This window comes from Accipiter gentilis, chromosome 31 (assembly GCF_929443795.1).
Source record: "Accipiter gentilis chromosome 31, bAccGen1.1, whole genome shotgun sequence".
Lineage (NCBI taxonomy): Eukaryota > Metazoa > Chordata > Aves > Accipitriformes > Accipitridae > Astur > Astur gentilis.
This window is the reverse complement of record NC_064910.1, coordinates 20,379,137-20,397,801: the sequence shown is the minus strand read 5'-3', so window position 1 is coordinate 20,397,801 and position 18,665 is coordinate 20,379,137. Positions and strand designations below refer to the sequence as shown.

The following is an 18,665-nucleotide window of genomic DNA, read 5'->3' as shown; positions in this document are numbered from 1 at the left end:
TCTTAGCAAAATGGTCTTGGAGAGTCATGTCAGAGATTACCTGACTTGACTTCTTGTGGAGTGTTTGAAAGGTAAAGGCTTATAATCCTTAAATGCATTGCTCCTTGGCCAATTTGGCTTATTGAAAGGCTTAGATTATGTTCATTCAGATAGCGCACATTTTTTCATAGTCTAAATGTAGGCAGACTTCAGGCATCTACAACTTGGAGGCTAATTCAGATCACTTGCTTCATACCATCCAACTCTGTAGGCCCCTTGTATAGGTCCACTTTGTTGTTTGAGAACATCTGAGCAAAGATGTCTTTGTTCATTCAAAATAATGTCATTCAAAGAGATGGGCAAGAGCTGGACTTCTAGAGTTATCTGAGAGAGTTCAGAAGGGACCTGACTCTATCAGTATCTCCTGATGAGCTATGAGATATGTGCACGCTACAAACTGATTCAGATGATGTTAAGTTTCCTTAAAAAGCTGGGAGGAGAATGTGATGACGGTAAAGGTGCTCAGAGTCTGAGAATTAACTGAGTGGTTAGAACATCACCAAGGAAATGAAACAGCTCACTGCAGAGCTCCTGAGTTTGAAGGAGGAGCTGAACCACAGCTTGTGTCATAACCACCAAAATGCAGTGTTCAAAGAGGAGGTCAGTCTTTACACCTACTGTAGTGGGCTGCTTAAAAGACGAGGAATGCAAGCTGCTCAGAATCAGGAGGACAGCAAGCAGAAGGGACCCTGGCTTTAATCTTTGAATGTTATGTAGCAAGTTTTAAAATTACTGATTTATCTCTTTATAAGTAGGCGTGCCCCCTTTTACAGACTTGTACGAGATTTGTTAAGAAAGCAAAAGTTCGCAGCTCTTTTCTCAATTCTTTTCATTCTTGTATGCATACTAAAAACATTACAATTAACTACTACTGTTTGTTAAATAAAAAAATAAATAGAACTACAATTATTATTATTTTCAATATTTCAGGTGAACCCAGAACTGACTCACTGCTTTGAAGAGAAAGGTTTGAAATTTGTTGGCCATGATACGGAAGGGAACAGAATGGAAATTATTGAACTGGAGAGTGAGTGTCTTACTTGACTGTAGTACTTTCCACATCTATTAAAACTCTGTAAACTATAGGTTGTTAAACGGCATGTAGGCACAATATTTAGCTGTCATAACAGCCAAGATCAGGTTGGGTGATACTGCAAACTCCACCTGTGTATTACAATAGGTGAAGATTCAGAGCATGTTAGAAGTCTTACACTTCTCAAGGACTGTGCATACGTTTGATTATTAGGGAGAGACATGCTCCTTTTCTCCAAAAGGTAATAATTCTAGCTCAGTGGGATTTGGCTATGTAGAATCATGGAGTGATTTGGGAGGTCATCTAGTCTAACCCTCTGCTTCAACACAGGGCTACTTTCAAATATAGATCAGATTGCTGAGAGCCGTATCAGTCAAGTTTTAAGTATTTCCAAGTATGCTTATTGGTTGGACTTCAAACCACTCCCCATTACTCTTTGAACCCAGCAGTCCAGCCATTTTTTAACACACTTTGTAGTCTACCCATAATCCATAGCTCCCAACTCGCATGCTAGGAAAACGTATCAAAAGCCTTGCTAAAGTAAGGATAAAGGAAGGCTGCTGCTCTCCTTGCATCTAGAGACTGATCATTCCCAAGCTTGTTGTGCCCAATTGTCTTCCTGTCCTTCATGTGTCTGGAAATGCCTTGGAGGAGGATTTGTTTCATGATCTTACCATAAACTGAGGTTGGGCTGACCATCCTGTAGTTCCTTGGATCCTTGTTTTTGTCTTTCTTGAAGAAGGGCATGGTGACTGCCTTCTTCCAGTCATCAGGGACTCTCATGATTGCCTTGGCCTTTTAAAGGTAAAAACCAGCTTCACGCTGACATTGGCCTGCTCTCTAAGCACCCTCAAAGACTCTTAATCAGGTCCCCATAACTGATACACATTCAGTTTGCTTGAGTGTTTGAAATATGTATACATGCAATGTAGCCAAAGTATAAAACATTGCTGGAATATATTAGCCTAGAGAGGCTGTAAAATCTCCATCCTTGCAGACAGAGACCTTCAAAACTTGACTAGACAAAGCTGTCAGTAACCCGATTTAACTTGGAACTTGACCCTGCTTTGAGCAGGAGGTGGGACTAGAGACCTCCCAAGGTGCCTTCTAATCAGTTGGTGTCTCTTTCGGTTACCCTCTGTTTAGAATCATAGAAAAAAGTATGCAAATCAAATAGAAAGCAAACTCCTTTCTTTCAGATAGATGAGGGTTTGATATTGTGGAAATCTGGTAGATTTGGACTACTTTACCAAGTAAGACTTGATGTCTTTTCTGAAAGATTATGAAATAAAAAGGAGCTACACTGCGTGTGTTTGTTGAATGCTACACAGAGTAGTTCTTAGAAACAATCCCTTTGATTTTGCTTGATTCTTTGATTAACTCCTTGCTGTTAAGTTACTGTTGGCTAGATGAGTACCAAGCACTTGAAGATGTAGGCTACCTTACAAGATTTGGGTTTTGGTTTGGTTTTTTTTTTTTTTCTTTTATGTGGCCCCCAATTGCCATTGGTTAAGATAAACTCCATGCGCACAAACATAAATTTATCCTAAGACTACATTATGATCCTATGGAGTGCTGTTTGTGACATGATGCTCCTGAGAATTCATTTTATATACTCCATGGTATGTTGAAGAATAGTGCTGTAATTTTGAACCAGGTTTTGCATATAGACACCTACTTACAATGTCAAGCAACTGCACCATAGAGAGTAATCTGAGAGCAAAGGATACACGTCAATTCATAAACTACTAATTGTCATGGTGTTCTTTGCTTAGTTTTTTCCTGATAGATTACCTCTGTTATGCATGCTGGTGTTGGGAGGCTATTTTGTCTGCTCTGCATGAAACAACTTTGATAGAGAGCATTGTGAAATAAATCAGGCAAAATTTTTAAATTGCATGTTACTGTTAAAAGAACAAAAGCAGCAGTAAAACCTGGAATTATTTCACAATGGGCTACAAGGAGACTCTGATTACTAAAGAAAAACAATCATCATAAGGAGGAGGTGGGTTGGAGTGGAAGCACAGAAATAACAGTACACCAGATAGCTTAGGCAAAGCTTTTAAGCAAAATATCCTCACAGGAAATATTTGATGCTTTGTCATTGTCTTGCTTTACAGCTTTAAAGAACTGAATTGCATGGTAGAGACAGAAGTTACAGGATAAATTTAGGATCCAGGTTCTCTTTTAAGACATAGCAGCAGAGAGAAGAGCAGTATACTAGACCATATAGTTTATCTTCATAGAAGAAAAACCCAGCTTTCTTGTTATCAATTATTCTGTACTGCAGAAAATGCCTTGAATGTTTGGGATTATTCTGCATAATTGTCGAACCAGAAGAGATCTGTGGCTAATTTCATCCAGTGTCCTGGCACTAGAAGTGGTTAACATTAGCTCCTTTAAAACAATACTTAAAGAAGGAACAGGTGCACAGCATGGGAGGGTACAAAAACATTTTTCCTTCCTTATGCTTTTGAAGAAGACAGAAAGGAAGCACAAGCAGTAGTAAAGAGGTGCTTTGATTGGGAAACAGAGAGCTGAAGATTTAAGAGAAGATGAAGCAGCATGGTTTGTTTAGCTTAGCAGGTGGAGTTGAATGATGGTGATATTTTCATCCTTAATCACACAGGCCAAACAGCAGGAAAGAAGAGCACCGTAAGAAATGGTTATAAGCTGGCTGTAAAAAAGATGGCCTGTGAATTAGGAAAATGTTTCTAAGCAAAAGGAGAGAGTATCAGAAGAGCTTGACCCTTTGTGCGTAAGACTACATGGTGTAGCTGCATTCAGTAACAGGAGTCTGGTCTTAATGTCCCAGGAGATCTGTTCCAGGCCTAATTACTTGAAGCTTGTTTTCCCCAGTTTTCTCTGTATGTAGCTTTCATATCCATGTCTTAGTGTGTAAATTGTTGCTGTATGGTAACACTTGGTCTTTTAGGAACTGTTTTATTTTTCCCTCAGATATGTATGGGTGCATGTTCTGAATATACATGCATAAATATATATTAACCAAATATACATAACCAAAATACTATGAAAATGACATTATAAATGTAGACTTTGTGGTTGTTCTGCCCCCCCCCCCCCCCCCCCCCCCCCCCCATGTTGGTACAGGTTTATTATTCAGCTTTTAATTACATCATTGTGCATGTTAAGGTTGAATCACAGGATGATTTTTCCTTAATTTGCCTTACTAACCTTCTGCCTCTGTTGTCAGTTGTTTTTAATGGAAAAAGTTAAGGTTCCTGCTGCCTCGCCCTTAAATTCACACATGCTGATCTGGCTTCTGGACACCTGCGTGAAATCGTCAATAAATGTTTTTCATAACAGCTGTTCTGCTATCTTCTTCCTATGTCTTATAATTTTCTTTGACATCTATCTTGTAGATCACCCATATTTTGTGGGAGTTCAGTTCCACCCAGAGTTTTCCTCAAGACCTATGAAACCTTCACCTCCGTACCTTGGACTCTTGCTAGCAGCAACTGGGACACTCAGTGCGTACCTGCAACGTGGATGTAAATTGTCTCCCAGGTAATCTTTCTTACTTACTTGCCTGCAGTTTGACAGTCACATTTTTGGAGGGACTATTCCGTCGTTCAATTCAGAAGTCCAGAAGAGGAAAAGGAGTTCTTCATGTATTGATTTACTTGTTCCAGTACATGCCTGACATAAACCCTGCTGTAAAAGTATCTATAAGCAGTAAGCACAGTTCCTGACTTCCTCCTTTTGAGAGGCTATTAGGGCTAAAGGCAGATCCATACATTATAATCAGAAAGAAGTAAATTTACCTTCAGTAAATTCATGTGAAGTTAGTGGCCTCCTGTGCTAACTTTCATTAGTAGTTTCATTAGTACTTTCATAGGTAGTTTCACAGGGAAAGAGATTTGCTAGAGGATCAAGCAATTAAGTTAAATTCTTACCTAGTTGTATTTGAATGATGATAGTAACAAAAAAGAAAACACTGATTTTATTTTGCAGTAGCTAAATAATTAATACCATCTAGCAGGGATAGGCCTGAAACAAAACAGTTGGGATATCCTTAAACTTATGGAAGGGTTTGGATCTAGATCAAAACTGGATGGTTCAGCCGAACTAAAATCCTTTGTCCCAATTCCCTTAGACACAAGAGTTTTTGGTTTATTGAATGTAGCAATAGTATTTAGCCAGTGTTAACTCAAGCTTGTTCTTGTTTATTTCAATGATATTGATAACAGTTACCATTTCATTACAATAACAATAATAAATAGGTCAGAGGGAAGCCTAGGGTACAATTAAAAAAAAAATGAAAAAAAAAAATAAAAAAAAATCCCAGAATGACTGAATAGTAACACAGAACAGATCCAATTCTGGCTTACTGGCTTTTCCTCTAAACAAGGCACAAAGCTTACTAGTTTTGTGGGGTGGGTTTTTGGGTTTTTGAGCATTGCTTGCTATTAAAATGAGGTCCTTTACTTAAGCGAGAAATAGAATTTTTTTTCAGGTTTCAGTAGTAATGGAAAATAGCCAAGCCAGACCAGATCAATCTATTTTGGTACCCTGCTCCTTAAGGGCATCAGTGGTCTTTCATAAATGCACTTAATCTTTGTTCACCCTGGCCAGTTGTGCAATGATGTACATACAGAGAATTTCTTTCAGATCTGCAAACTACAGCTTGATTGAAATACTCCTATTACCTTAGCCTGTCATTATTATTAGTGATCATAACATTATCTACCTTTTAAAATTTGTGCAAGTGCCTTACACAGGTCAAATTTTTGTAGTGCTTGGCAGGAGGGAGTCTTCAAACACAGTGATCTTCAGTCTTTTCTTCTTGTGGGCACTCTCTGCCTCACAGTTCATCTTGTTTCCCAGGTCCCAATATCATTTATCTTACTGCTTCCTCCCATAAGTATACCTATTTGTCTCTCTGAGAGAAAGAAAAATTACTTTTTTTTGAATGAGTGATCTGCATGTGTCCTGCTAATTTAAATTGAAATCCCTTAGCATTATAGCAAGTATGTTTTCTAACCTTGACTTCAAGTTTCAGTAATTACTGTGTGTTGCACTTCCACTTATTTGAATTAACAGATAATCAATAAAAAAGTATACCCAACTCTCTTTCTTCATGTTCATACAATAAACTCCAACCGACACTTAAAACATTCAGCAAAGACAAAAATTCTTACCCCAAAACTTTGTATATAAAAATACAGATTTTACTATTTACCTTGTTACACAGCAATCAAGCAAACCCCTCTGTCTTGAGAAAGAGCATTGCAATAGAAAAACATTTTGAGGCTAAAAGAGGAGCATTTTGCAGGGAAGAGTTTTCAGGAGGGAATTTCAGTGCTAATTACAGCACACCCACTCACATTAACATATCTATCTGCTGAGTGGAAAGTATTTCCAATTTAAACCTTTAAACCCCAGAATGCTAGTTATTTCGTTGAATAGTAAAGCTAAGGCGTGTCATAACAAGACTGAAACAAATCTGAGGAGAGGATTTTCTGCACACTTCATCTGGCACTGCCTACGTGAATTGTAGTCATGCTGTTGACTAGAGCAAAGGTGTAACCTGAAAGAGAATTTGTGGAGGCCAGCAAGGTGAGCAAATTACCTAAACTAGGCTATTAAAAACACTAAAAAGAGAGTTAATGATGAAGTCCTGAGATGAAAGGAAATATGTATTTCAGCATGAGATTCTTAACAGGAAATCATTACCCCAGAACTTTTAACAGGTCCATAACGAGGACACAATTTTAGAACATCTGACACCTATACAGAAGCCCTAGCTTCTAAGCAAAACAAACAGTAAATTTAAAGATGCATAAGGATTGGAGTAACTTCGTGATGAGTTGTTACTCAGTTACCTGAAGTGGCAGTTGGGCATCTAAGTTGTCTTTGCAGTTTCAGCCTCTCAGGCTTTATGGCATGAGCTCCTGACCATCAGACAAAGCCATGCACTTCAGTTCCTTGTGAATGCTTTTAAATCATGACCTTTTCCAAATCTTTTCCATGGAAATATTGAAGTCACCATTTCATACGTTGCTGAGGAAGGTAAGCAGCTGCCAGTTTACATGTTTTGTTTTAAAGGACAGAAAACCAGAACCACAGAAGACTCAGGAAGTGTACAGTACCCACAAATGTGCTGCTTTTTAAGAGAAACCAAAAGGTTTTAATGGAGAACTAGAGGATGAAGAGGGGAACTTCATATATAATGTTGCTGGCTTTTACTGAGTCTTGTGGAATTTCACTTGAAAAAAGTCATAAAAACTGACTTATCTTTGGGAACAGTGTCATATTGATTGCAAAACCATTGATGTACAATAAAACCACATTGCTGGTTTTGTTTCCCATGGCAAGTTTAGCATAAGCAGGTTTTATTTCTTCTTTCTCCTCAACCAACATCTTTATTAATGGCCTGCAAGAGTAGGCTACAGTGTAATGATATTTGCAAATAATATAATTCAAAGAGGAGTTGAAAGCACTATTCAGAACAAGGAAATAACATAAAAAGATATAGAGAATTTAGAAACCTGAGCTGAAAATAATGAAATCTTGTGTTTCTCTGGAGGAAGAGTGTAGCAGGCTAAAGATAAATAATTTAAACACAAATGTCCAGTAGATGGGAGGAAAGGTAGGAAGTGAGAGATGTTCCTAGATGAGAAAGTGTGGGCAACTAGGACTGCAGCCAAAAGAAATTTTTGCAAGTCATCAGTGAATATGCTAATGGAAGGCACCAATCCAATGCCATCTAGTCACAGTGTAATCTGTTAATTCTGGGCAAGTCATTAATAAAAGGTGACTTGGGAGTTGCATTCAGAGACAAGCAACAAAAGCAGTTAGAGGACAGAAGGAGTGGTACATAAAGAAAAAACCTAAGAGGACTTGTCCGTATGGTGCTTACTGCACTGGTCCAGCATGGTCCAGCTCTCTCCCAAACCAGCTGTGTAGGGAGGTTTGGGCAAGCACCTATAAAAAGAACAGTAAACAGCCTGTGTCACATGTTCTGGTGTACCAGGTACAAAGGAGATATGGGCAGGGCTATCTCTGATGTCCCCTGTACATTGTCCCCAAACAATAACACCTCTGGCACAGCATCATATTTCTGCCGTTGGCCAAATCCAGACGTTTCAGAGGAAAGTGAAGGAAATCTTGTGGCTTGAAGACTGTTAAGAGAGCAGCAGAAGAGGGGCTGCTCCACAAAAGATGACAATCCAGCAGCAGCAGCTGTACTAGTAAGGGTAGTGTCCTCACCAGCAGGAGTCAGTGCCCCAGTCACCAAGGAAGGCAAGTGGGCTGGCTCCAGTGACAGTCACCATGTCCTACAGACTGTCTGGTGCAGGAGTGCAAAGTGAGGGGTCAGGTCTGAGGTCAATGCAGGATGTCCAGTCATCAAGTGACTACAGAGAAGGGTACAGGCGTGCCTGTGATGTAGCTCAGGCGGCAACTGGGGGCCAAGTCTCCTGGCGCCATGGGTGGAGGCCCCAGGTAAGGATGGTCAGAGCAGCTAAGACCTATTGGTGCCCTCAGAGCTCTTACAGAAAACTACAGAAAAAGTTTTAAAGGAAATACCATCTCAGCCATCATGGTACTTAGTGATGAACTTAGTAATGGTTAGTAATGGCAGTTAACTTGTCATTTTAATGTTAGATGTTTACAGTGAAGACACTTCTGAGCTAGTCACCCCAAGTCTTTTTCTGTGGTTGCTAAGTGAATAGGGACTTCAAAGGAGCCAAATAGCTCATCGTAATGGTTGAGTGGGTGAGAAGCATTACACCCTACAAGTGCCTATTTCTCTCCATGGACTGTGAGAAGCTGATGGTAGCGATCTCAGATGAAGTTATCCAAAGCTATATGAACTGAATCCCATGCATGGGACTCAGCTGAGAGTTTTTATAACACCCAGATATGTCCTGGCACCTTGGTTGTGATTTTTGTAATGCTGGGTCCTAATAAAACCATTATCCTAGATCCAGTTATGTGAGTGGAGATATCTGGCAGGTTAGAACTGGGGAGTCTTAGATATGTGCTGAGGGCTTCTGTAATGAAATGATGTTTCATGGAAGCATGGGATCATATAATGATAGTGATCATAACAAATGATATAATGATCATAAAAATATGCACTGAGAAATATGGGTGACTGCAATTATAATAATTGCACAATCAAATATGCATTTATTTTAAATAATGTTTTAATGACTATAATAATTTTAATCAGCTTTATGTGGGGGGAATAAATAATAATAATTGACAGATTTCTTTTTGCTAGGTTTTTGAAAGCTATAACAATTGTTTGTTTTAAACAGCCACAGCCTGGACTAAATGTAATTACATTTATCTTTAATTTGCATTGAGGAAGAAGTGGCACTTAGCTTGGCTAAGTCCTCTTTGCAGGGAATAGCATTACTGTAACAATTGTCTAAATTGCTTACATTTCTGGAAAAGGACTTTTTTGTCAATGATATGTTAAAAAAGGATGAAAAAAGTCCCTCTGAAACTGTGTCAAATCATTCGTTTTTAAAGAATGTTGATGTGGATTTTTCAAATGAAACAAACAGAACGTTCAAGGAGTACCCATTTTACAGTTGCCTGTGTTTCTTAATAAAAACATTGAAAGCAGACAGTTCGGTGCTTTTGAGCAGGTGTTCAAGAAATACAGGTTGATCTTGAGTCTTAATCCTAGTGGTTTTGTAGCTGAGATTGGTTGCTGAGGTGATGCATTCCAGCTTCATGCCATGTGGCCCCAGCTGTCGGCTGCCTTCCATACCATGCTGGTAGGGAATCTTCTCATCTTGCCTCCTTCCATGCATTAGACTGATGCGTAGCAGAGGTATGATGATGCCTCTGTCAGTAGGACAGAGAGCTGAAATGGGCATGAATTTTGTAACAATGGAGCACAGGCAGGGGGAGGCTCTTCTTATTGCTTACAACTTGAGAAGGCAGGGATCTCAGGATGAGTGAACTTTAAAACAAAACAAACCCCTGTAAGGTAATTTCTCAGCAGAGGATGTTTTCCTTGCTCCAGTCAGGAGATATGTTGCAGTTCACTGCAAAGTGAAATGCCAGCTAGGTACTGGTTGATTTTTCATTTTGAAGTGGATGTATTTCCATTAACTACAGGTAGATTAGGTGCAAGGATCAAAGTGACCAAAATTCTTCATCTTGATGACTGAAGTGACTGGCTAGATGCAGTGACACTGCATGCTGAGTTTTGTTCTGTTTTTCTCTTGGCCACATCTTTATATTTCAGATCCCATGAAAAAAAGATGGAGTAGAACCACTGTGGTGGCCTTAGATCTGCTCACTAGCTCCTTTTTGTTGGAATCCACTGTTGAGAGAATCGTTACAAACAAGATGAAGTGGGTGTCAGGTTCCTGCCCAAGAAAATTACTAATTAATTTGTAACAAACTGAGAGAAAAAGTTGCTGAAGGAAATGTAAGCATATTTTTTTCAATTGAGAGCTCAGTGTGGAAAAGAATTTCATAAAGGCAAAGCCGGGCTTATTTGATTTCCCACCGCCACTTTCATAGCCATCCCATTTAAGCAACTATGAACACAAAATATCCATTTGGTTTTTTGTGTTTAATATCTGTGTAGCAACTTAGTGTAATTTGGAAGGAAGTACACATTTATTCTGAAGAGAGGTGATGACTCATTTGTGGTTAATACCACCCGGAGTTTTTCTTCAGATTACTCCTCAGTTGACTACAGTTCCTATCACAGTAGATCTCATGAACTGGACATCAGCACCGGTTTGAAGCTATAACACCCATGTGCAGATATGCCAAGATTCATGAGTCCCTGTTTGCTTTCAAGTCCACGGGCAGCTTAACTCCTGAAGGAGTTCAGGTTTCCTTGCAGCCCAAGTTGTTCTCGTTAACATGATACCACAGCTTCTGGGGCTGCTTAGAGATACCATGCAAGCAGCTGAAACTGTGAGACCGACAGTTACCCGAGTCTGAAGCCCAAGGGCTGATCCTTACCTGGGTATTTCCCCTACCTTTCTTGCCACTGTGGCCTGCCTGTTAGAGATAAAACTGACTTACACCCAACAGAACAGCCCTAAAGTAGGGGAGACCCTGAGGTTCTACCGCAGAAGTCAAAAATGTGATGACAAGAGCCCTTCTTGGGGGTGTGGAGTCAAATCTTGTACTGAATTGGGCAGTGTGGGAACAGGAACGAAATTGTCATCAGCCGAGTAAGTATTTTAGTCTCTGGGCTAGTGGCTAGCCAAGTAACCCTCAGCTTCTACAAACTAGAAACAGGCCTGAGGAGTTGGGGTGGTAAGTCACTGAAATGACAGAAGCATCCAGCGTTGTGTGACTGCTTCTACGGGTGAATGCTTCTAAAACCTGTGTTGTTGAGGGGGGGGACCGATGATGAGAGTGCTGGGTGGGGATCAGTGCCTAACTGTCTTCAAGAGATGAAGCTGAGCAGCTTGCCACTCACCTCATTGGTCCCTGAGCATTTTTACTGAAGCATCTGTCTCCCATACCGTGTTATATATGGAGCTCTGGCATATGTTTTTGGGCTGTGGCTGCCACTGGGCAGAGCTGGTAAAATTAACAAAAGTTCTCTGAAGACTTTGGGCTTAAACCAGGGCTATCATAAGATTACACAGCTCTCTGCAGTCACAGTTTTATCCTCTGTTCTGTGGACAATCTTTGCTGTTTTGCTGTGATGTGAAAATACAAAACTGTTCTAATAATACCAAATTTTTATTCCATGTTCCCATGGGTACTTTCAGAAAGAAGTAAGTACAATTTCGGTGATGTTGTGTTTGTCTGTGTGCATCTGGCATGCTTGATCATACTGTTAACAACACTTTCCTCACTTGAACTGTGTAATTGTTTGCCAGCTGGTGAAATGATTAAATTGAGCATTTCTCACTAGCCCAATATGACGCACTCTTTATAAGAACCGCATCAACAACATGCGTGTCATGTGAAGAAAGGGCAGACTGCTGTAGGCAAAGTCTTAATGTTAGAACAGTCGGAATATCTATGCTTATCTTGTGCAGAATTTGGTAGGGTGATTTGCTGTAACTGTGGGAGGCTTTCCTAACAGCGGTAGAAATTAAATGAGATGACTGTTGGTGCCATTCCTCTTGTCCCATTCTATTAAAATGGCTGTGCTTTTACCTAAATTTTTTTTATTTTTATTTTTTTAATTATTTTTTTTTTTTTTTTTTTTTTTTTGCAAAGAAGAGAGGGTGAATTTCAGGCTGCAAAGCAGTGCTCAGTAACACACACCAGTATAGCAGAGTGCAGTTTGTTCACTGTTCCACATTGCAGTCTAGATCAAAGATCTCCAGCTGTGGCATTACATAGTTCCCCTTGAAACATTACCTAGCAGGCAGTCACTGCGGATCAACTGGTAAGGCTGTGTCTAGGCGGGTCATGGGCTGGTTATGTGCTTGATGTCTCGGTAGGAGGTCATGCCCAGAGGTGGGGAGCGTGACGTGACCGAGGTCCTGTTGGCTGGAGGAGGAAGGTGTATGTGATAAGAGTGAGATGTGACAAGACGGGTGTGCAGGGGCTGGAGCAGAGCTGGTACGCAAGGCTGTTAACCATAACTTGCGCTCTGAAGTATCACAGAACTGACCAGAATTATTGCTGCTCAAATGTACTTGTCAGTTCCCTGGGCTCCCGTTGCTGGCTTCTGATCTTGGGAAATTCAAATATCTGGAAAACAGACTGTAGAAGTGGAGTGTAGTAGGGGGAGGTGGAGGCTGGAGGTTCTTCTGAAGAGGTGCGCTTAGAGTTAAGATAAACCCAGAGACCCAATAGACATCACAGCTGACTGAAAATATGGTTTGTGGGCACTTCTTTCTCTTGGTTGCTGTGGTGATTCCTGTTCTTCACTGTTATCTTGTTCTGGCCACTTATAAAACAATCACTTGCATGGCAGTTTGTTCTGTGAAAACCAGTCTGCTGCTCTCAGGAAACGGCAGAAGGGGATAAAAACCTCAGGAAAAACTGTCAGGATATTGCTTGGTGCAATGAAAATGATTTATGTTCTGACTGGAAAAGCAAGAATTGTCATTTAAGTGTAAGTTGAAGCATTCTGAATAAAGAAAGTTGTCTTAACTTTTTCTTTGGTCAAAACAATAATTTTCTATATCATAAAAGAGAAATTCCTTTTAGTCTTGCTCTGAATACCTGTAACTCTCCATGTTGTCATGGTCGTAGGCATACAGCACCAGCAAACTGTAGAATGAATGTACAGGAGCTAAGCAAAAAGAAATTCAACATACTGTTTCTCAGGTAGAATATTTTTTCTCATCATACCTTAAACTCCAAACCTAAGTCCATTCCTGTGGAGGAAGGTGTTCTAAAATACCAAAAATTGAGCACAAACTTAAAGTAGTTTTCTGGAAATGGGTTGCATTTGAGGAAAGTGTTGGTCATATACATCATCAGGGTTGGAGGGTCTGAAATAAGCACTTGTTTTAGGTCCTTCTGACTGTGTATTGCTTTTAACAGTGACAGCTACAGTGACCTCAGCGATGACAGCTCTCCAGAAAAAGAGTTTCCTAATTCAGAAACAAGCTGAAAGGATTGTATGAGATCACAGAAATGGATGATACTATTGAGGTAAACCGAATTGTTTTGATACTCCTTTATGACATTTATTTCTTCTAGACTTAGGAGACAAAGTTATCTTGATTCTTCCTTTTGTTTCAAATCCCATCTGAGAGCTTATGTTTTCTTCCTTGCCTGCAGCACTTAATTGTTTTCCTCTTCTGCTGCTTAACTTTGCAATTGTGGTATTAAAGTCTGCTAAGGGTTTTGGGTACAGCTTGTCTGTAGGATGCTCTACAAAATCAAGTTGTGTTAGTGTTTGAAGATACAATGAAAATACTTTTTAAAATTATATTTTCTTTTTTTTTGTTACTTCAGTTTGCAAGTTTGGATCACTTCGAGTACACTGTGTTGACATGTCTTTTTATTTTGTATTAATATTCACCTGTAATTGCCTTTGATGCATTGGTACAATGAAGACATCCCAATATAAATACTTGGATTTAATCTGCAGAGTGATAGAGAGGCAAATGAGTTTTATAAAATCATAGCCTTGTTTGCTATAGGCTTTGCCAAAGTGATGTCGCATTGGTTGGTTTTTCACCTGTAAACATGGTAGCCACAGATTTCCTTTCAGTTTGGAGGTTATATTTCCTGTGAGACAACTGATCTCTGCAGGATCTGGGTTTGAATCTTAGTCTTCTTTTATTTTCCTTACACAGATTCATCAGAGTCGTGGCTGGTATGGTACTCTGATCCATGTGTACATAGATGCTTTTCAGTATTTCTGAGCACTTCTGTAAGCAGGACACAACTTTCCCCTCTGATTTTATTCCTCTCACATGGTGTAGTCGCTAAGCAGCTGTGCCAAACAGACGATTAAGGCTGCATATGAATGTTGCATTTCTGCTTGATGGTCTCATGATTAAAATACTAGCATGAGATGCTAGAAGTTGGAGTTTAGCCCTTAGCTGCAGCATGGGTTTCCTCTGTGATTTTTAATTTATTTCTTTTTCCCTCTCATGTGCCACATGTTAAAGATAATAATACATCCCCAAATCATACGAGTGGAGAACAGAATGTTAAATGATTTCATGACCTGGTGCATGCAGATACAGTACTGATGCATGTCCTAGAGTGACCAGAAAATAAGTAGACAAAATGTTCCTTTTCACTCTTGCCCAGATCCTTCCCACCTCCAAACGTCACTATGGCTGTTTTCTCGAGACCAACACATAGTACAGGACAGCCCCTTTAGCTTTGACCTTCCTTTCCTCGATGGAATTTATGAATGGTAATTCTCTGTTTACCATTGCAGATGTGACTTTTTCAGTGCTTGGATGAATGTACTTTTGTGATGCTTTTAAGTTGTTATCAGTAGTCAAGCTGATTTTGTTTGAACATGTCACTGGTGGATAACAGTTGTATTCCACAGAATTACTCTAGAAAGGATTAAATAACTAATTCCAGATATAAAAGAAGGGTAGAAGCATTGGCTCATTTATTTTTATCTCAGGGTTAATTCTACCTGTTAATCAGAGCTGGATACACATGTAGACTATATTTGGCTTTGTGGTTTTGCTTTATGCAGTTTGACCTAGATGAAATGCATCTACTTGTAGTATTTACCATAGGACTACTTTGAAGTCAGTCAGTGAATTTGAGAGAAACTGACATAAGCATGAAATAAACTGATTTACAGAAGAAATATTTTTAATCATTAATGTTTTCCATTTATTCTTCCTTCCCCTTCCTCTTTTTATGTTACAGAAAGTTGAGAACGGGACAATATTGAATAGAAGAAAGTAGAAGAGTAAGCTGCTTACAGTCCTCATAGTGTCTCCTCCTGTAGTGTTTTCAGTAATTCTCTTTACAGACGACAGTTTTACTGTCCTGTAGCAAAAACTGTTCTGTATAAATGCTGTTTCTCTTTAAACATGACAAAATGGTTGTGCACCTTAGCTGTTAATCATTACTCATCTCCTCCTATGTTTCAGGGCGATCTCAGGTGAATATGTGTTAACTTGCTAGTTCACAACTGTTCTCGATTTGAAGGAAGATTTGATTGTTTTCAGTTTGCCTTAGAACAGGTAGATAAAATGCATTAGTTCTTGTGAATGAGAGGGAACGCACTGAAAAATTTAAGGGGAAGTTGTCTTATCCATGAGCAGTAGAGAACTGTTCCAGGTTTGTTTCCCTTTTAAGCTTGTTGTGTATATATATTTTTACTTTTTTGCTGCTCAATATGTACAAATGAGAAATGATTGCTGTATTTCAGCTCTTTGCAATTATAATAATGGATGTTGGATACACATCTTTTCACTTTGCTTTTATAAGTGATTTCACTTACAAAAGTTCAAGTTTATTTGCTCTATTTCTCCTGAAAGTCTGATAATACTGAATGTAATTCTAACCTACAAAATTACAGAAGTGATATTAGAAGGTGGGTTTGCATTTGTATTTTATAGGAGAGAAGGTAAATACACTCATATGTTAAAATGTAATTTGAACACTTGTATGAAAGTTGTAGAAGAACCAGTCATAAACCTGGAGCATTATCTGGGCTCCAGCCATGCAACACTCAGTTAATTTCAATAGATGAGTATAAAGGTGAATTAAGGTTCACCCTTGTTTTCCCTCATCCAGTGACCACTCTGTGGTCATGGCGCTCATTCCCCAATAGAATAGAACAAGGTATCTTAATTTAGAAATCACAAGTTATTCCACGGTACGACAATTGCAGGCAGCCCTGCAAAGGCAAGACTGCAGCCTGAATCACTGAGGCAGAAGGGGAAGGCGAGAGGTGCTGTACTGTGTTTAAGGCTGGATCCCATGAGCAATATGGTATCATCAGACCTGTCACAGGAGCTCGACCTGAGCTATGTAACTGACGGGCTCCAAATGCCTGGGGCACTCTTTCCTATAAAGAAAACTTCTGAATTCTGAGCTTTGTATTTCATTTTGGTTTTGGGCAAAGCGACTTTTTTAATTCATCAAAAGGTAAATGTCTGTAGGAAAAAAAAAAAAAAGTACCATGTCCCTTATCACACCTTTGTAAAACAGTACGTTTGAGAGCTTTACATTGCTTTAGAAAATCTCACGTTACACAGCCAATTTGTCTCTTCACTAAAAGAAGCTTTAATGGTAATGAAATATAAAATGTATTCCTATGGCAGCGTTCTAAAGCGATTTGCAAATGCGTGCCTTAGAGATAGCAGGTCGTGACAGAATTGGTGTCACCATATGTCTTCCCCAGTGAGAGACACTGGCCACTGGTTTGTGAAAGGTGAAACATTTCCTAAGATTGTCTGTAATGTGCAAATGTATTTTCAAATATATTAAATTGTGTTATTCAGAAGTGTTAGATACTGTGTTAAAGAATCATGGTGCCAATTGTGAACTATGGTGTCAAGGAGGGAATTTTTCATTAGTCACGTCCCAGTTGTATTGTCTGTGAGGAGCTGTGAGTTACCCAACAAAATGAGGGGACAAAAAGACATGCAACCTGGGGTGAAGCTGGAAACAGCACCTTAATCTCCTAGCACCCTTACCAGTCCTCTTCCTGCTGACTGTGCTACACAAAGCAGTATCCTGGAGACAAACACGTCGCTGCCACAGGGGATCCATCTCTGATTTGAAGTGACAGAAGCAGTGGCATGCCATTTCCAAAATGGAAGAAGGTGAACGAGCCTTTTCCAGCCAAATCCTGGCCTGCATTAGGAGTCTTGGCAGCATGTTGAGGGAGGTGATCCTTCCTCTCTACTTAGTCCTGGTGAGGTCACACCCAGAGTGCTGTATCCAGTTGTGGGCTGCCCAGCACAAGAGGGACATGGGCATACTGGAAGGAGTCCAGTGAAGGGCCACTAAGGTGATTAAAGACTGGAGCATCCCTTCTGTGAGGAAAGGCTGAGAGTACGCTGGGTTTGGCTGGGATAGAGTTAATTTTCTTTGTAGTAGCCAGTATGGGCCTATGGTTTGGATCTGTGCTGGAAACAGCGTTGACAACACAGGGATGTTTTCGTCCCTGCTGAGCAGGGCTTACACAGAGCCAAGGACTGTTCTGCTCCTCACCCCACCCCACCAGTGAGGGGACTGGGGGGACACAAGGAATTTGGAGGGGACACAGCCGGGACAGCTGACCCCAACAGACCAAAGGGATGTTCCAGACCATAGGATGTCATGGTCAGCATCTAAAGCTGGGGGAAGGAGAAGAAAGGGAGGGATGTTTGGAGTGATGGCGTTTGTCTTCCCAAGTCCCTGTTCTGCATGCTGGAGCCCTGCTCTCCTGGAGATGGCTGAACACCTGCCTGCCAGAGCTGGGACTGTTCAGCCTAGAGAAGAGAAGGCTTGAGGCAGGAGGGGGAAATCTCATCCATGTGTATAAATACCTGAAGGGAGGGTGCAAAGAGGACAGAGCCAGGCTCTTCTCAGTGGTGCCCAGTGACAGGACCAGAGGCGATGGGCATAAACTGAAACAAGAAGCTTTATCTGACCATCAGGAAACACTTTTTCACTGTAAGAGTAACCGAGGCCTGGCCCAGGTTGCCCAGGGAAGCTGTGGAGTCTCCATTCTTGGAGATACTCAAAAGCTGCCTGAATAATGGTCCTGGGCAACTGGGTCTAAGTGACCCTGTTTGAGCAGGGGGGTTGGACCAGGTGACCTACAGAGGTCCCTTCCAACCTCAACCATTCTGTGAAATGAAGCATGCTTGTCACAAGCAACCTATAGCCAGGCTTCTCTCACTAAAGAGAGAAGAATAGGTGAAAAAGCCAAGCCTTACATACACAGTCCGAAGTCTGAAGACGTAATTCCTAAGCACGGGTAGAGGGCAAGGTTTGAAGCTTGACTGTTATCCTTCTGAAGCAAAATGCTTGTGAAGCATGCTTTTGCATTATTTTAGACCTCTCATCCTGTTTGAGTAAGGACCTTCAGTGGAAATGTATTAATTTCCATTTTTATGTTTATACTTAATACAGCAATCTAGCAGAGAACAGTATTTCTGTTACTGCTGTGGCAGGACAAGAAAGACAGCCTGCTAATACAGAAATACACACCAAATTTTAACAAAGCGAGATTGCTTATATG

General features: G+C 40.2%; 1 protein-coding gene across 2 annotated transcripts in view; it reads left to right on the top strand.

The window, feature by feature from the left end:
* The window catches only part of CTPS2 (CTP synthase 2), an 87,448-nt gene extending 70,923 nt beyond the window's left edge, over positions 1-16,525 (top strand). For both annotated transcript variants that reach the window (XM_049834152.1, XM_049834153.1), the window contains exons 16-19: positions 970-1,066; positions 4,456-4,600; positions 13,541-13,651; positions 15,350-16,525. In XM_049834152.1, coding sequence (XP_049690109.1) covers positions 970-1,066; positions 4,456-4,600; positions 13,541-13,610 — 312 coding nt within the window. In that variant the 3' untranslated portion in view covers positions 13,611-13,651; positions 15,350-16,525. The remainder of the gene's footprint in view (positions 1-969; positions 1,067-4,455; positions 4,601-13,540; positions 13,652-15,349) is intronic.
* The last annotated feature ends 2,140 nt before the right edge of the window (positions 16,526-18,665 follow it).